The sequence below is a fragment of the Hippoglossus stenolepis genome, chromosome 18 (assembly GCF_022539355.2).
Source record: "Hippoglossus stenolepis isolate QCI-W04-F060 chromosome 18, HSTE1.2, whole genome shotgun sequence".
Taxonomy (NCBI): Eukaryota; Metazoa; Chordata; class Actinopteri; order Pleuronectiformes; family Pleuronectidae; genus Hippoglossus; species Hippoglossus stenolepis.
The window spans coordinates 10,801,466-10,815,669 of NC_061500.1; the positions used below are offsets into that span (position 1 = coordinate 10,801,466).

Consider the following 14,204-nt stretch of genomic DNA (forward strand, 5'->3'; position numbering starts at 1 on the left):
AAAAAAAGGTTGTTGATGAACAAACAGTATTTAGTCACAGGTTTCTTTCAAGAGCAGATGCATAAAAACAAAAGTGGACGTACATGCACATGTCCTGTGTATCTTCAAACTCTATATAGTGCGGAATAGTTCTCCGCTGAGTCTGCCCAGACTTCTAATTGCATTAGATTTTGACTGACAGTGCACTAGGTGGCTATTCATCAATGTCAGCTCATTTAGTGATAAATTATGCTTTTCAGGGAGGGAGAGGCGGGAAAGTACAGAGAAAGTGGGGTGAACGGGGGACGGGAAAGAAAAAGTCTGGCTGTGCCAAAAAAAGGGTTTTGCCACAAGGTTTGAGGGGTTCGCCACAAATGATGACTGGCAGTTCAAAGGTACTTAGAGGACCCGTTATTCATGAATATAATTTTTGCATCCATTCAATCCACTAAAAGATATCCGGTCAGTTCTGCTGGATTGATATCAAATTTGCGTTTTGCAGTTAATTCAAATGACTGATGCTCCCCGCAGTTTTATAAACATCAGTATACATTGTAAAATATAATTACATAATTGTGTAATTTTCTTTATTGGATGGCGAGATATCAAATATTTTTTTGATGTCTCATTTTGTGTTTTCCGTGACCTTTGCTCCGCTAAATTGCCCATGTGGCTTTCATTTAGCGAACGCACTGGATTGCAACATTTCACACAGCGACTTTCTACCCCACGTTTTTGGAAACGATAAGTTGTTTGCAGATGCTATGATAGGTTCCTTTGCGGGCTGATCAAAATGATGGACTACATCATTCAAACCTCGCACTACATATTCATTCGTATGAAGCAACGTAAAACCGAGCTGCCAAAATCTGCTGCCCGAGTTTAAAATCGGCCGCGTGAAGTCAGCGAGCGAATAAATCACCGCGCTCAGCTGATGTGCCACCGGTTAAACAGATGATGATGATGATGATGCAAACTCTCTGTAAAGACTGAGTTATGGTTATAATTACCATACCAGGAGTGCCTTCTTTTACTAGCATGTTGGTCCAAAGTCAAGTCTTTTATCTCCGACCAATGAAATGTTTCTCTGGAAAAATATTTCACTGGCTGCACATCCCTCCAGGGGCAGTGGGGGTCGAAAGTGTTGTTCTGACATCTACTTCTCTATATGCTGAGAGTAGAACGCACCACCCTGACGCTGGTATTGCTGCCAACTACAGAATCTGGTGGAAGACGACACTTTGCTTTTACTTTGTCTGCGATGACTAAACTGTGACTGCAGGACATAAGTGAACAAATTGGACAATACAGATATGAAAGAAACACATTATCGGACAAATCTAACAAAGGAAAAAAGGTCAATGGCAAAGGGATCCGCGTCTCTCCTTCCTCAAAAGTTTCTCAACAAAAATCTAAAGAAGTGACGACACGCAATACTTTATTTATTTATCCTGTTCTTTTTGCAGCCACACAAAGTCACCAACCTCCACACCAAGGTTGAAAAGTGCAGCGTGGGGCACAATCTTGTCTCCTTTCATTAGCCAATTACATTTGGGTTTTCGGTGATGTCAGAGTGGTTCTGGGAACGCCACCTTCTCCGAGGGCTGCAGCGGTATCTTCAGAACAAATCTGCTTTTCCCTCACTTGCGTGTATATATCTGTTTTATTGCTGCCTGTTTTCTCTATCGCTCTCTCTCTCTCTCTGTGGGAAGCGGTGAGGAAACACTGAGTGCTGGCACTGAAAAAGGCCGGAGACAGGGTTTTATGTGCATGTTCTGCGGACACTCAAATGCTGGGTCCTCAATTTCTCTTTCTGTGTGTTTGCCCATTGAGAAACTTTGAAACTCCGATTCCACATTTCGTTTCATCCATCATAATTTTAAACGTGGTTGTCCTCACCCGTATGTGGCTTTTCTCTGGGAGATGCATGTTAGGCACCGTGTAAGCTTCCTTTGACTTTTATCAAGGCTGTGGCCTGAGAGCTGGCATCAGTCAGGAGGAGCTGCTCTGCCGCTAGATGAGTCTAATGCAAAGGACAAATATGAATGATTATGTAAGTAAAGTTTCTTTGAGTACATTTTAGATAAACCTAAGGAAGACCTCCGTGGCTGACATTCCCAACAGCCCAGACAGGAAGTAGAAAGCTGTCATTGTACAAGGATAAAATCCAACAAAAGACACAAACCAAATACACATGAAGCTTCGTGTCCTGGTTTCAAACTCCGGCTCGGCTGGGATTGGCTCCAGCCCCCCCGGCGACCCTCAAAAGGATAAACGGTATAGATGATGGAAGAACATTACAGATTGTTGTTCTCATCACTGATTTCATTTGGTAAATGTCAAATACTTGTCAGCACCAATCAGAGTTAAGCCGCATGCAAATCAGAACCAGAGGACAAGGTTGTTTCCGATGTTGCCAGGATGCTAATTAGTGCAAATTAGATCCGATCAAACTATTGATTAGTCCTGAGGAAGCATGTAGCTGTTTTAGAGATATATTTCAAAAAAACTTTAAACTTGTTATTTAGTTGAGAGTATTTCATACAAAATACTGTTTTTCAGAGCAGATCGGGCTACTTGTGAAAGCTTCTTTCGACCTCCTCACCCCGAGTGCAGAGGGGTTACGGAGGGGCATCCAGCTTTTTCCTGTTTGAGTTCTATTGTGTTGTGATGGTGCCACATGCAGCAGATAACACCTGCCCTGGTCTTCACCCTCTTAAGCCTATAAGCCAAACTTGGGTGAATGCTGTGAATTGTAATCCTGTTTTTTTATTTTTTTTAGAGCACACACACAGGAGCTCTTAAACATTTTCATCCTGTTGCTCCTCAAGTTGCTGACTTAGTGGATGCTGAGTTAGGATTTGATTCTCTGGACGAGCATGTGAATGCAAATGTTAGCGCGTTGTTCTGCAGTGAAGAGTTTTACAACAACCTTTACAGTCGACTCCGGTGCTCCACATCTGCCTGATAGAAAGCATGTGTACATTTTCATAAATTTGCATTCACACTTTTATAATTCTCCCCTTTGAAAAACGCAAAAACTCTCACATTGTGATTTGTAACACAAGTAGGTTTGAATTTCGCTCTGTTCAGGCAAATGTGGTTATCATTTAAAAAAGGAAGAAAAAATAAAAAACCCTCCCCGACTTGTCTCTGCGTAGAAGCATGCTTCTGAGTACTGTTAGATTCCCAGTATCACCGCGCCGCATGTTACTGCTCCGAACACATTCTTGTCCAGTTGTGGAACTGCTGAGTGCTAAAACCAGAAAATGTATTCTCGGCAAAATAAAACCTCTCTTTTCTAAGCAAAGCAAATTCTTTTCCTACAAAACAGACCCCAAAAAAGCTTTTTCCACGAGGAGTAGACATTAATAAATTATACTTAATTCCACAGTATTACAGCAATAAATCTTCCTATCAATGTATGGCTTACTATACGGTTCTATACTGTACTGCTGTATATTTTGTATGTGCGTTATGCTTATGTGTGCCATCTGAGCTGAGGCGAACCCCTCGGTTGATGGAAGAGACCGTCAGTCTGTCGGTTCATTTGTCCGCCTGGCTCGAATTAGGCAGAGTAGCCAAAGGTTGTTAAAGTAGCTACTAGAAGAGGAATAGTCAGCTGTAAATTTTTTAGAGGAAGGAAATTTCCCACACATTTACACATGTGATAGCGCACAAAGCCACACGAGCCTATATGCACCTACACACGGCTCATGGCACTCGTCCGTAAAAGTAGAAAGTATTCGTCTAGGGATGCACCGTTTTCAGATCGGGGAAATGCGTTTTCCTAATCTCACTAACTTATTTAACATTCCTTCTACACACATATTTACAGTCGGCATATTAACACCAAATTGATCTTTCCACATTTCCTCCATTCAGACTTTGTTCACAGCCTCTCATCGTGCCTGACTCATTCAACTCTACAACCCGGTTATTTTTCTGCAGGCGCTCGCATGCGATGCATATGTTACTTTGTTGGATATCCAAATATGAAAGGCGCTTATTTATTTTGAGGGAACCTGATACTGTTATGCAGTATCACATAATTAGAAGAAGATGAAAGATAGAAATACATGAGGAGGGAGAGACGTTTATGAAGCCATAGATATGTAATGCTAACTGACTTCTGCTTGTGTGGCCTTAAAATTGGCCACTCTTGGGAAAAAAAAAAAAAGATGTGTGTAATTAAAGTCAACCAAAACAGGGAGAGTAGAATGTGTTTCAGGGTGAAAACAGGTTCCCCCCTTTTTTTGGGGGTCTGAGGAGCATAAGTCAACAATGATTGAGCTCTCACATGCTTTTGTTGTGAGATTTCTTGGCTCTGAATTTGAAGCATTCCCCTCGTGTGACATGTTGCTGTTCGATGGAAGAGGATGAAAACAGTTGAGGTTATGATGCAGTGGCTTCCCATTAGAGTCTCATCTCAAATATCACACATCGTAGCCCGGGGCCAAATAATTTACAGGAATCAGAGCTATTTCTAATCGGAAATTAACCGCTGATCAGGATTTTATTTTTTCTTTCGGTGAAATAAAAGTCAAGAACAAGAAATTGCCGTTTTGGAAACATTCTGATTGCTTTTTTTCCTGCTTATTATGAAGTCATGTTATGATAATATCCAGTGAAATAACATGAAATAAAAGTTAGAAAAGATATATGCCAGCGAATGTTGTGTCCTTACAGAAGACATGAAGAGATGCTTTTCTTTCCTCTACTGTGTTATATGTTTTTTTGTGTATTTTAAAGTTCTGCAAAGTTAAAAAGCCCAAAGTGTGCAGTAAAATAAATCACAATCACAACAGAGCGGGCCAGCTGGCCAATCAGAAAGACTGGGCTTAATCGGCAGGGGGGCCTTAAAGAGACAGGCGCTAAAATCAAACGTTTCAGACAGAGGCTGAAAACAGGAGCTGCAGCAATGGACAGTTTGAGGAGATGTGTTTTCTGAACATTAGAGAATGTAATCACCCGAATTAAAATTATGAATATGAGCATAATATGTCTCCTTTAAATGCTATTCATTAATCTTCTCATCACTGTGTGTCAATGGTTACATATCAAAAAACACACACACACACACACAAAATATCAATGGAAATCACACAGCCCTGGCAGATCTCAGTCAAATCTCTTGCCAGGTCGTACCTCTTTCAGCAGTAACCTGAATGGCTGCTGTTTCTAATGGAGGATTATTCTCTGTAATAGATCCATAATGGGAAATGAAGGGATGTTAATCTGTCGTATTAAATCTTATATCGTGCCATAGACTTTAGCTTGTCTTCATTAGTCATATTAGAGTGGTGTTGCCACTGCTGGCTTTGCCTCCTGGCCTGGTCTGGGGGGATTTTTGCATGTTCTCTCCATGTGTGGATTTCCTCTGGGTTCTCCAGTTTCCTCCCACATTCCAACAACATGTAAGGACCCAATCGCACAGGACGCGCTTTGTAGACTCGAATATGTAAGAAGGCCTTACACAAGAACAAACACTGAAAGTGGTTTTATGCTTCCGCGGCGGCGATAGCCATTGGCTAGAGGCAAATGGGCCTCATTCACAAACAGTGTGTACGCACAAATCTGTGCTTGAACAGTGCGTACGAACGATTGACGAACGAATCTGGGATTCATCAATATGTTCCAACTTCCTCAGACCATGTGTACACATAAATGATGAAGGACCGGGCATCCTAGAAAATGTAAACACAAACCCTTTTAACTAAATGCATGGTTTATTAAAACTCCATTTATTTAAATACAATTTTTAGATAGACAGCAGTAATTTAATTTACTAATGCATTGACCAAATGTATTAAATAACTACGACGCCCTTTTATCCTCATCATCTCTATAAAAACCTGCTGAATTCATATTTATGTTCCGGGACAAATGGGGCGTCGCTTCTTCTGCAACAATTAAGTTATAACCCAGCGTTGCGGAAATAACTCTTCTGTCTGCAAGAGTGTGTGTGTGTGTGTGTGTCTGTCTGCTTGTCTCTGTCCCTCTTCACACATGAACTGATTAATCGCTGATGTCGGCTAATGACTCCAGATCGTTCCGCTCACTTTAACCCTGATGTCCGACTGTGCGCTTCTTGTGTTTAAACATGTGTCCCATAAAGTCTAGAGCGGATCAAACAAACACAAAGTTAATGTCAGTTTGTGTCCTAATAACTTGTGATCAGTGATGGTGTTTATTGTTAAAGTGTAAAGTCAGAGGAGTGAGGAGGAAACAGACTCCCTGACTCTGGACAACCGGACCTATAATGAGCATCTGTCCTGAAGCAGCGATGGTTATAATTATTCAGCGAAGTCCATTCAAGAACACATTCATCAAACTTGGTACAAATATTCACTTGGAGTAAAGGATTAACTCACTTGATTTTGGTAGCCAAAGGTCAAAGGTCAAGGTTGCGGTGGCCTCAAAGCACGTTTTTTTGCCTTGTGAATGCAACATCTCCGGATAAAGGGAATTCTTTCACATTTGGTATAAACCTTCACGTGAACTTGGATTTCATTTTGGTAGCCAAAGGTCAAGGTCACAGAGAATGTTCATGTTTCTCTTGAACATAATATCTTAAGAACAGCTTAAGGGAATGTCTTCAAATTTGGTACAAACATTTTGTTGCTTGGAGGTCAAAGGTCAAGGTCACAGTGACCCTGCGTCCCTGTGAATGTGATATATTAGGACTGCCCATAGGGAATTTCATCACATCCTGTACAATTAACTTTGACTCACTGATTAACTGATTAGATTTTGGCCTCTTGAATGTGATACTTCAAGACTGCTTGAGGGAATTTCTTCAACTTTTGATCAGTTGTCCCTCGGGCTAAGATCTTAAGATAAAGTGAATATGTTTCAATGGTCAAAGGTCACGGTGACCTCATATGAATCTGGAAAAAAAGGATGTAGAAATATGTAAATAGAAACTGCACCGGCATACAACCGCAGTGCAGCAATTCTAGTTTTCACTGTCGTCAGGCCACTGAAGAGTAACTGCTGTCAATCACAAAGCAGAGAAGCAAAGGACATGAGCTACCTCAATGTCAACTGTAAAGTTTGATAGAGTTGTTTCTAGTCACCCCATTGCCTTTGTTTCCCACCCAACAGCCAAACTGCTTGTGTGGCCTCACCTGATAATTATAATTTTAGGTTGGGTATAAAAGTCATATGTCCAACATGACAACTCACCCATGAACATTTCCACGTTTTTAGTATCATGACTACACAGAAAAGAGGATGAATCCACAATGGGTGCTATTCCAGCTGCAGAAGATTCCCTGTATTTCTGTGTTTCTCCAAATCTGTTTTGTGTTAGTCCGGATCGAGCAGTTGTTAGATATCAGCTGTCTGAGTGCCATGACTCGACCTTACACTTGCCATCAGCAGTTACTTGAGCCGCTGTGTAGCCTGTGAGGCTTTCAGACACACAGTAAGCCAAGCTCTGTTAGGTTCAACCCTGATTAGACACTTGTCGGAGTGTGTGCTGAATCGTCATTTTCTGAGGTAAACATCTATGTTGATGTGTGTCCCATCAGTGTGAGGAAGGAGGCTTATATCAATGCATACTCATGTTTACAGCGTGATTCAGAATCCATTTATCTGTCTCTGTCCGTCACTCACTTAATATCTGGTCTTATTTTCCAGTCGCACTCTTCAGTGACTATAACCTGTGCAAACGGGAAGTGGAACAAACAGGTCTCATGTGAGCCAGTGGACTGTGGCGTGCCTGACAAGTACCATGTTCATCCTGCCCATTTCGACTTCCCCGAGGGCACGACCTACGGCAAGAGGATCACCTTTAGGTGTAAAGAACCTGCCCAGCTTGTAGGTGAGATGCACAGTGGAGCGTGCACGTGTGTGTGTGTGTGTGTGTGTGTGTGTGTGTGTGTGGGGGTTCCTATCTTTATCCAAGAGCAGGTTCTTTTAGTTTGAGATCAGGGCTTCTTTAGTTCACATTCAGATGTTCAAAGCCTTATGCTTGCACTCTAATAGCCCCTGCTTGTGTTTAGATTTGCTCTGCTTGTGCTCAACGTATTCTCTCTGATTTGCCCTCTCGGATTAATTCTTCTGCACTTGGAATTTTTGTGCAATAAGTCTATCAGATGTTTCACAAGGAGAGTTCAACTTGGAACGCAGGAAATCTATGCAAGCCACAAAATAGTGCAAGCGCACAAGCAGAGCAAATCTAAGTACAAGCAAGGGCTATTTGAGTGCGAGCACAGGGTTTTGAGTGTAAGCATTACAAAATCTGAACAAGTACTCAATAGATTTCTGTAAAACTGAAAAAAAAAGTTTTAAATAGTTTTATTCATTCTCATCAGACACTTTCAACAACTATACATTTCATATTCTATTTTTTTTAAATCCTATTAATTATCCTTTTCAAATTTGCTGACCATGTGGTGTTGTATGTTTTATTTTCATATAACCCTTTGCTCTTATTCCTCTCAGGAACAAACAACACTCTTACCTGCCTAGAGGACGGTCTGTGGTCCTTCCCGGAGGCCCTCTGTGAGCTCCGCTGCCCGGCCCCCCCTCCTGTGCCGAACGCTGTGCTGCAAACCAAGCGCTGCAACGAGACAGGCCTCAAAGTGGGCACCCTGTGCAAGTACAAGTGCAAGCCCGGCTACCATGTCACCAACAAACCTAAGAGGTAAAGAAAGATTTTGCTGTTGCCCCATCAGAATGTTCCTAGTTGAAGTTAAAGGCTGAATTAAGTTTTTCTGCCTTCAGGCGCGCATTTAAGCGTCAGTGCACCGAGGACGGCAGCTGGCTGGAGGGGGCGTGCGAGCCCGTTACTTGTGACCCCCCGCCTCCGATCTTCCACGGCTCCTATCACTGCACCGACGGCTTCCACTTCGACAGTGTCTGCAGACTCAACTGCACTGACCCTGCCGGTAATACCGCTCTCGCCGCCACAGGAGGCTCTGCCCATACGGTGAGGCTGCTGCACGGTCCATGCAAGCAGGTCTGTCCATCTCTTTCCTCTCTTTCTATTCTTGCTTTACCTTTGTATTTGTCCTCTTTTTCTCATGTGTATAAAAAGCAGACTTTCTCTCTTTTTCTCTCTTCTTTGTATTCCGTATGAATTTAATCCATTTCAAACAGTTTCTGCACCAAGACCCTCCACAATGCAGAAATTATAGTATTGGTTTAAATCATATCAGACACATTATTATAAACATTTATCTGTCGCATAACATATAATATACATATGATAGCTAAAGATAAGATACTAAATTAAGGATAAGTAAACATCTATTTTTACACAAATACACTCTCTCTTGTATCTGGTTCTTCTTCGGCCCTCGCTGTCTGAAGACTTGTCTGTTTCTCTCCCTGTCTCCCTCAGCCCCACTCAATTTGACGCCATGCTAATTAGATTGCTATTGATTTCCAGAATAGTCCTGCTCCCACAGACTTTTGAAATGTATACACCTTTTAATCTGTTCTGCCTTTCAGGCGTTGTGGGTTAGATGCCTGATAAAAATTGGATTGTATTTCCCCCGTTTGCAACGGGATGCCATCTCAGTGTCCTTGGCCTGCCAGTGTTTGTGTGTCAGTGTGAGTGCTTGTGTGTGTGTGTAATTGTTTGTCTGTCAATATGTTATTTTCAGGGCGCAGCATCCAATGTAATCCGCTGTAGGAAGGATGGAAACTGGACAGGGTCGTTCCGCCTGTGCTCACACAGCAAAGGCCAATGTTCTTTACCTCAAAACCTCCATTACAGCCTTCAGTACTCATGCAAGCGAGGACACGGCATAGGTGTGTACACACAACCTTACTGTTATGTAATGACAATTCAGTTTTATTGCTGTTGATGCTTTATTTTATTGTTTGTGCTACAGACAGCTTTTGTTGAGTCTGCTCTTATTATTCATTGTTCACATGACTCATTCCTTTTCAGTTTGCACTGTTTACAGTCAAGTTAATTTGTTTTTAATGAAAGGGAACACAATGTCTGAACCACAGTTACATAAATCATGTAATAATTTGAAAATGAACGGAGGGAACAGGTATGGACATGTCTTCTGAAATGTGAGTGACTAACCCTACTTTTATTGCTCTCGTTTTTCTGTCTCCTTCTTGGTCACACGTTAACGCAGGTGAGGAGTGTGAGCTGAGCTGCCGAGAGAGTAACAATGACGTGGTGATCCTCCCTAGCAACATGACGGTCGACAGCGTGCTCAAAGAGCACTGGAGGAACCCGCACAAAGTCAAGGTGTGTTTGTGTCGGCCTCACAGTGCTGACAGACGCACTTCACAAAGTTCTGCGATCCACATCTCTCTGGATGGAATTTCACGTATACTGTCTACATCCTGGGTCTTTTTGTGCCCGGTGCCATGCCAATGTTTGTTTTAGCAGCATGGCAACCCTTCAAACATCTGTAATTTCTATTTTTGATTCGAAAGGGTGGAAACATGCCGCTGACCTTTTGCATCGTCAGTGTCACATTTCAGTGAATGTCTTGACAATGATAATAAGCTGAAAAGCATCTTTGGGATGGATGGCTTGTTCGTACACTGACACAATTAATCGTAACATTTGTACCAGAGTCAGAAGAATCTGTAACATTTTCGTAACATTCAAAAGTGGTGAAAAGCAACACACACACACACACACTTATACCAGTTTGGCCAACCTTATCAAATTGCTAATCATCAATAATCAATAATAATCAACCTTTGACGCTAACTGGCAGATAGGAAAACATGAAGGTTAAAGGTTACGGCGATGGAGGTCATGGAACTGTGACCGGTGCACCGTGTCACTGACACATCCGTCATCTGGGATTATGAAGCTTGGTGGGTGGGGTCAGGAGGTGAGGAGGGAATATGCCATGACTCGGTGTGTGTGTGTGTGTGTGTGTGTGTGTGTGTGTGAAGTAGGTAAAAAGTACGAAACTACACCTACTCCTCTGACCCCACCCATCTAACTTGATTAATGCCAAAGACGTGCAATTTTTGTCAGCTATCTTCAGCTGCCGAGTCAGAGGAGGATCTCACCAACTCAAGTTTTGTAACCAGAGAAGGAGAAAAGGGAACACATTGTATTTTTCACTGTATTTTCTTTCCCTGGCCCCCCCCCCCACAACTCCTTTTGTTTTTGTTTCAGTCACCCTGAGTCAGCAGCTTTTTTGTGGTGGATGCTGGGGGAGAGGGGCGGGTTGGGGGCCACGTGGACACGGAATGATCTGTTTTTCATGGATTTGTGAAATTGATACGATTTGAGCTCAGTTGCAATTCGAGACCCGAGCCGATGCTATTGGGGTTATTGTAGCCGAAATGAAGTCGGAGGAGCGAGGACGGCGAGTGGGGTCAGCGTTCCATGTGGGGTGAGGAGGCAGGAGAGGGTTTGTGTGGGTGGCGTGCACCCTCTCTCACTATGTCTGACTCTAATGCACCTTTTCCAGTGAACGCAGTAATTTGTAGGACGTAGCATTTGTAGTTTACCCTAATTTTAAAGACCAGCTTGATTGTGCTGCCAGGTAAATTCTACCAGACGAAAAAAATAAATGCAACAGGACTTGTTGTGTGTGAAGGCTGAGCGGAACAGATGGCTGATACATATCAAGAAGATAACATAATGATACGCCGAAACAAGAATGGGAGGATGTTGTCGTGATGGAAAAGAGCTCATTCATGGCAGCTGTGGTCTGAGCAGGAGTGGACTTAGTAGGAGTACACGACGTAATACACTTCTCAAACCCCCTCCAGGATGGGATTCTTCATACTGTATCTTAAAGAGAAAGCACGACCTGAAATGCTCTTCTTAGTTCTACTTTGCCGAGTTGGAGGTTAATGTTGCCCACCTTTATAAGTGATGTTGATTTATTGCCTTTAAACTAGTTGTATTTCAGTTCTTAGCGTGACCCACTTAGAATCCTCTCCTGCCTTTTCTACCTACACCTCCTCCTCTTCGTTTTTTTAATCTTAACGACTCTGCACCCCCTGGCACCCTCCCCCACCCCCCTTTATCAGCAAAATTACCCTGTTGGGCTCGCTGCGGAATTAGTCATTTTCTATATGACACAACCTCGTCTGTGGTGGCGCTGAGATAGGGATCTATTTTTATGTGGTATCAGCGCCCCGGGGAGGCTTCAGAGGGTGAGGATCCCATACGTGGTGAGGGGTGAAGCCAGGCCACAATCATGGATTATCATGATTTACGGCCTTGCTGGGAGAGGGAGGGGAGAGAGAGGGAAAAAAAGAGTGAGAGAGAGAAAATGAGAAAGAGGGGAAGAGAAGGGGTTTCTGGATGACATCATCATAGCAGAACAGTAGAACGAGAGAATGAAAAGTAGAGTAGTTGCAAAAAGTTTCACCCCCAGAGAAAAAATAGGATCATATACAATACGATCATGGCCCCCACTACTGAACACACACACACACACACACACACACACACACACACACACACACACACACACACACACACACACACACACACACACACACACACAGCACATTCATAGCACCCTGCTGTTACTTCTGCTGTCCTTGGATGCTTTGTTGTTCTATCTCTCTACCTTCAACCCCATCTTCTTTTTTTTTGTTGCATTGATTTGCTGACCGCACTGAAATGAAAAATACCTTAGTTTGCAGCAATAAAGGAAAAGCACGTCAAATTTGTGAGATATTGGGACACAGGGGGTCTGAGAGAGGAACCATCTGAGGTCAGCCAGTCCCCTTGGCACATTTGATCGTGCACACTACTATCCAAGTCTGGAGACGCAAATTATGCTGTAAACAAAAACTTTCGCTGCACTCTCGCTAAAGTAGACTCATATATACATAGACCTGCCCCTACACACTTCAAGAAGACGTGGTCACAGAGCTCGGAGACACATGCAAAGTCCTCTCACAGTATGGGTTTTCATGTAACTACAGGGTATTTGCCTATATGAACACATTTCTTCATGCATAGCGCTGCTTCCTTCCCCTGAGCACAAATGTTTTCTGTTGCGTTACAAGGAAAATCGCAGTAGGAGAACAGGATGGGATTCCACACATTCTGCAAAGATATTTGAGAGCACGGCGCTCTTTACCTCGGCCTTTCTATCTCTCTCTCTCTCTCTCTCTCTCTCTCTCTCTCTCTCTCTCTCTCCCTCTAGCTCTCTAGCTCTCAGCTCTGTGCCCACCTGGGGCAACGACTTAGGTATAAAAACAACATTTTTTATCAAGTTATATCTTGTCAAAATCAATTTATTCTGCTTTTCTCTGAGGTGGAGAAAGGTCAGTGTAAATCAAAGAAGGCTTCACAACGAAAGCGACCATGTGTAGCACATGAGCCCTGTTGATAAATGCTGTGTTTCACTGTCTTAGGTGTGTGCGTGTGTGGCTAGAAAAACCCAGAGACTCTTGTTAGGGTTATGTGAGCTGAATTATTGAAACTATTCAAAGCTGCATGTTAGGGAAATAGGATTTGTGTTCATTTAATTAACTCCACCTCATTTCTGTCTCATTTTGCAGAACATAGTGTGTACAATGGGAATGAAGTGGTATCCACACCCAGAATTGCTTCACTGTATCAAAGGATGTGAGGTAAGCGCTCAAACTGATTTATATTGTCTTCTTTGTATGTGTGTAATCTCATCCGTCACACACAACTTTATACTTACTTACTTAAATTCTTCCACCCTTCTTGATCTTAAATTTAAAAAGCGTGGAGGCAAAAAGATTTACTCGCTGTGGCCAGTGGATTGGCTGATGCTTTACAAATGAATCACGCAGACCAGCCTGTGGGTGAATATTGATCGTGTCAGAATATTTGGATTTACCGATCTAGCATACTTTCAGGGAGAGCTAAGACTTCAGTTCCAAGTTTCTTTCTACAGGTTATTGTGAATTTAATTTATTTCTTTTTCCTGAAAAAAACCTTTTTAAGGACAAGCCTACACGTGATGCACATGTGGTTGCTAGCCAATTCAAATGCTGTTGCTATAAAAGATGCTGAGGCTCATTAAAATGCTCCAGTGCATGGTCAATGGTCTGTTTGCTTGGCCTGTGGTGATGCTAGTTGCAGCTTTTGCGATGCCTCGCCACCGCTGCTGCACAAAGAGCTGTTCACCTGATTATTCAAAGTTCAGCGGAGCTCCACTAACTTGCTGTAATTTGACATATTAACTGATTTATTACCCTTTAGTAAAATCTGTACAGCTGTGATCAGGTGCTAAAGCTGTCTCTCCTCCAGATTGATATTACCTGCTCAGTTTAGGCCAAGT

The 14,204-nt window shown here is 42.6% G+C and overlaps 1 protein-coding gene across 1 annotated transcript in view; it reads left to right on the top strand.

Annotated features, from left to right (window-relative positions):
- Nucleotides 1-14,204, top strand: part of pappaa (pregnancy-associated plasma protein A, pappalysin 1a) — a 92,897-nt gene that overhangs the window by 61,886 nt on the left and 16,807 nt on the right. The window contains exons 15-20 of the mRNA XM_047344455.1: nucleotides 7,624-7,807; nucleotides 8,431-8,632; nucleotides 8,713-8,917; nucleotides 9,597-9,744; nucleotides 10,086-10,201; nucleotides 13,453-13,524. Of these exons, the coding sequence (XP_047200411.1) occupies nucleotides 7,624-7,807; nucleotides 8,431-8,632; nucleotides 8,713-8,917; nucleotides 9,597-9,744; nucleotides 10,086-10,201; nucleotides 13,453-13,524 (927 nt within the window). The remainder of the gene's footprint in view (nucleotides 1-7,623; nucleotides 7,808-8,430; nucleotides 8,633-8,712; nucleotides 8,918-9,596; nucleotides 9,745-10,085; nucleotides 10,202-13,452; nucleotides 13,525-14,204) is intronic.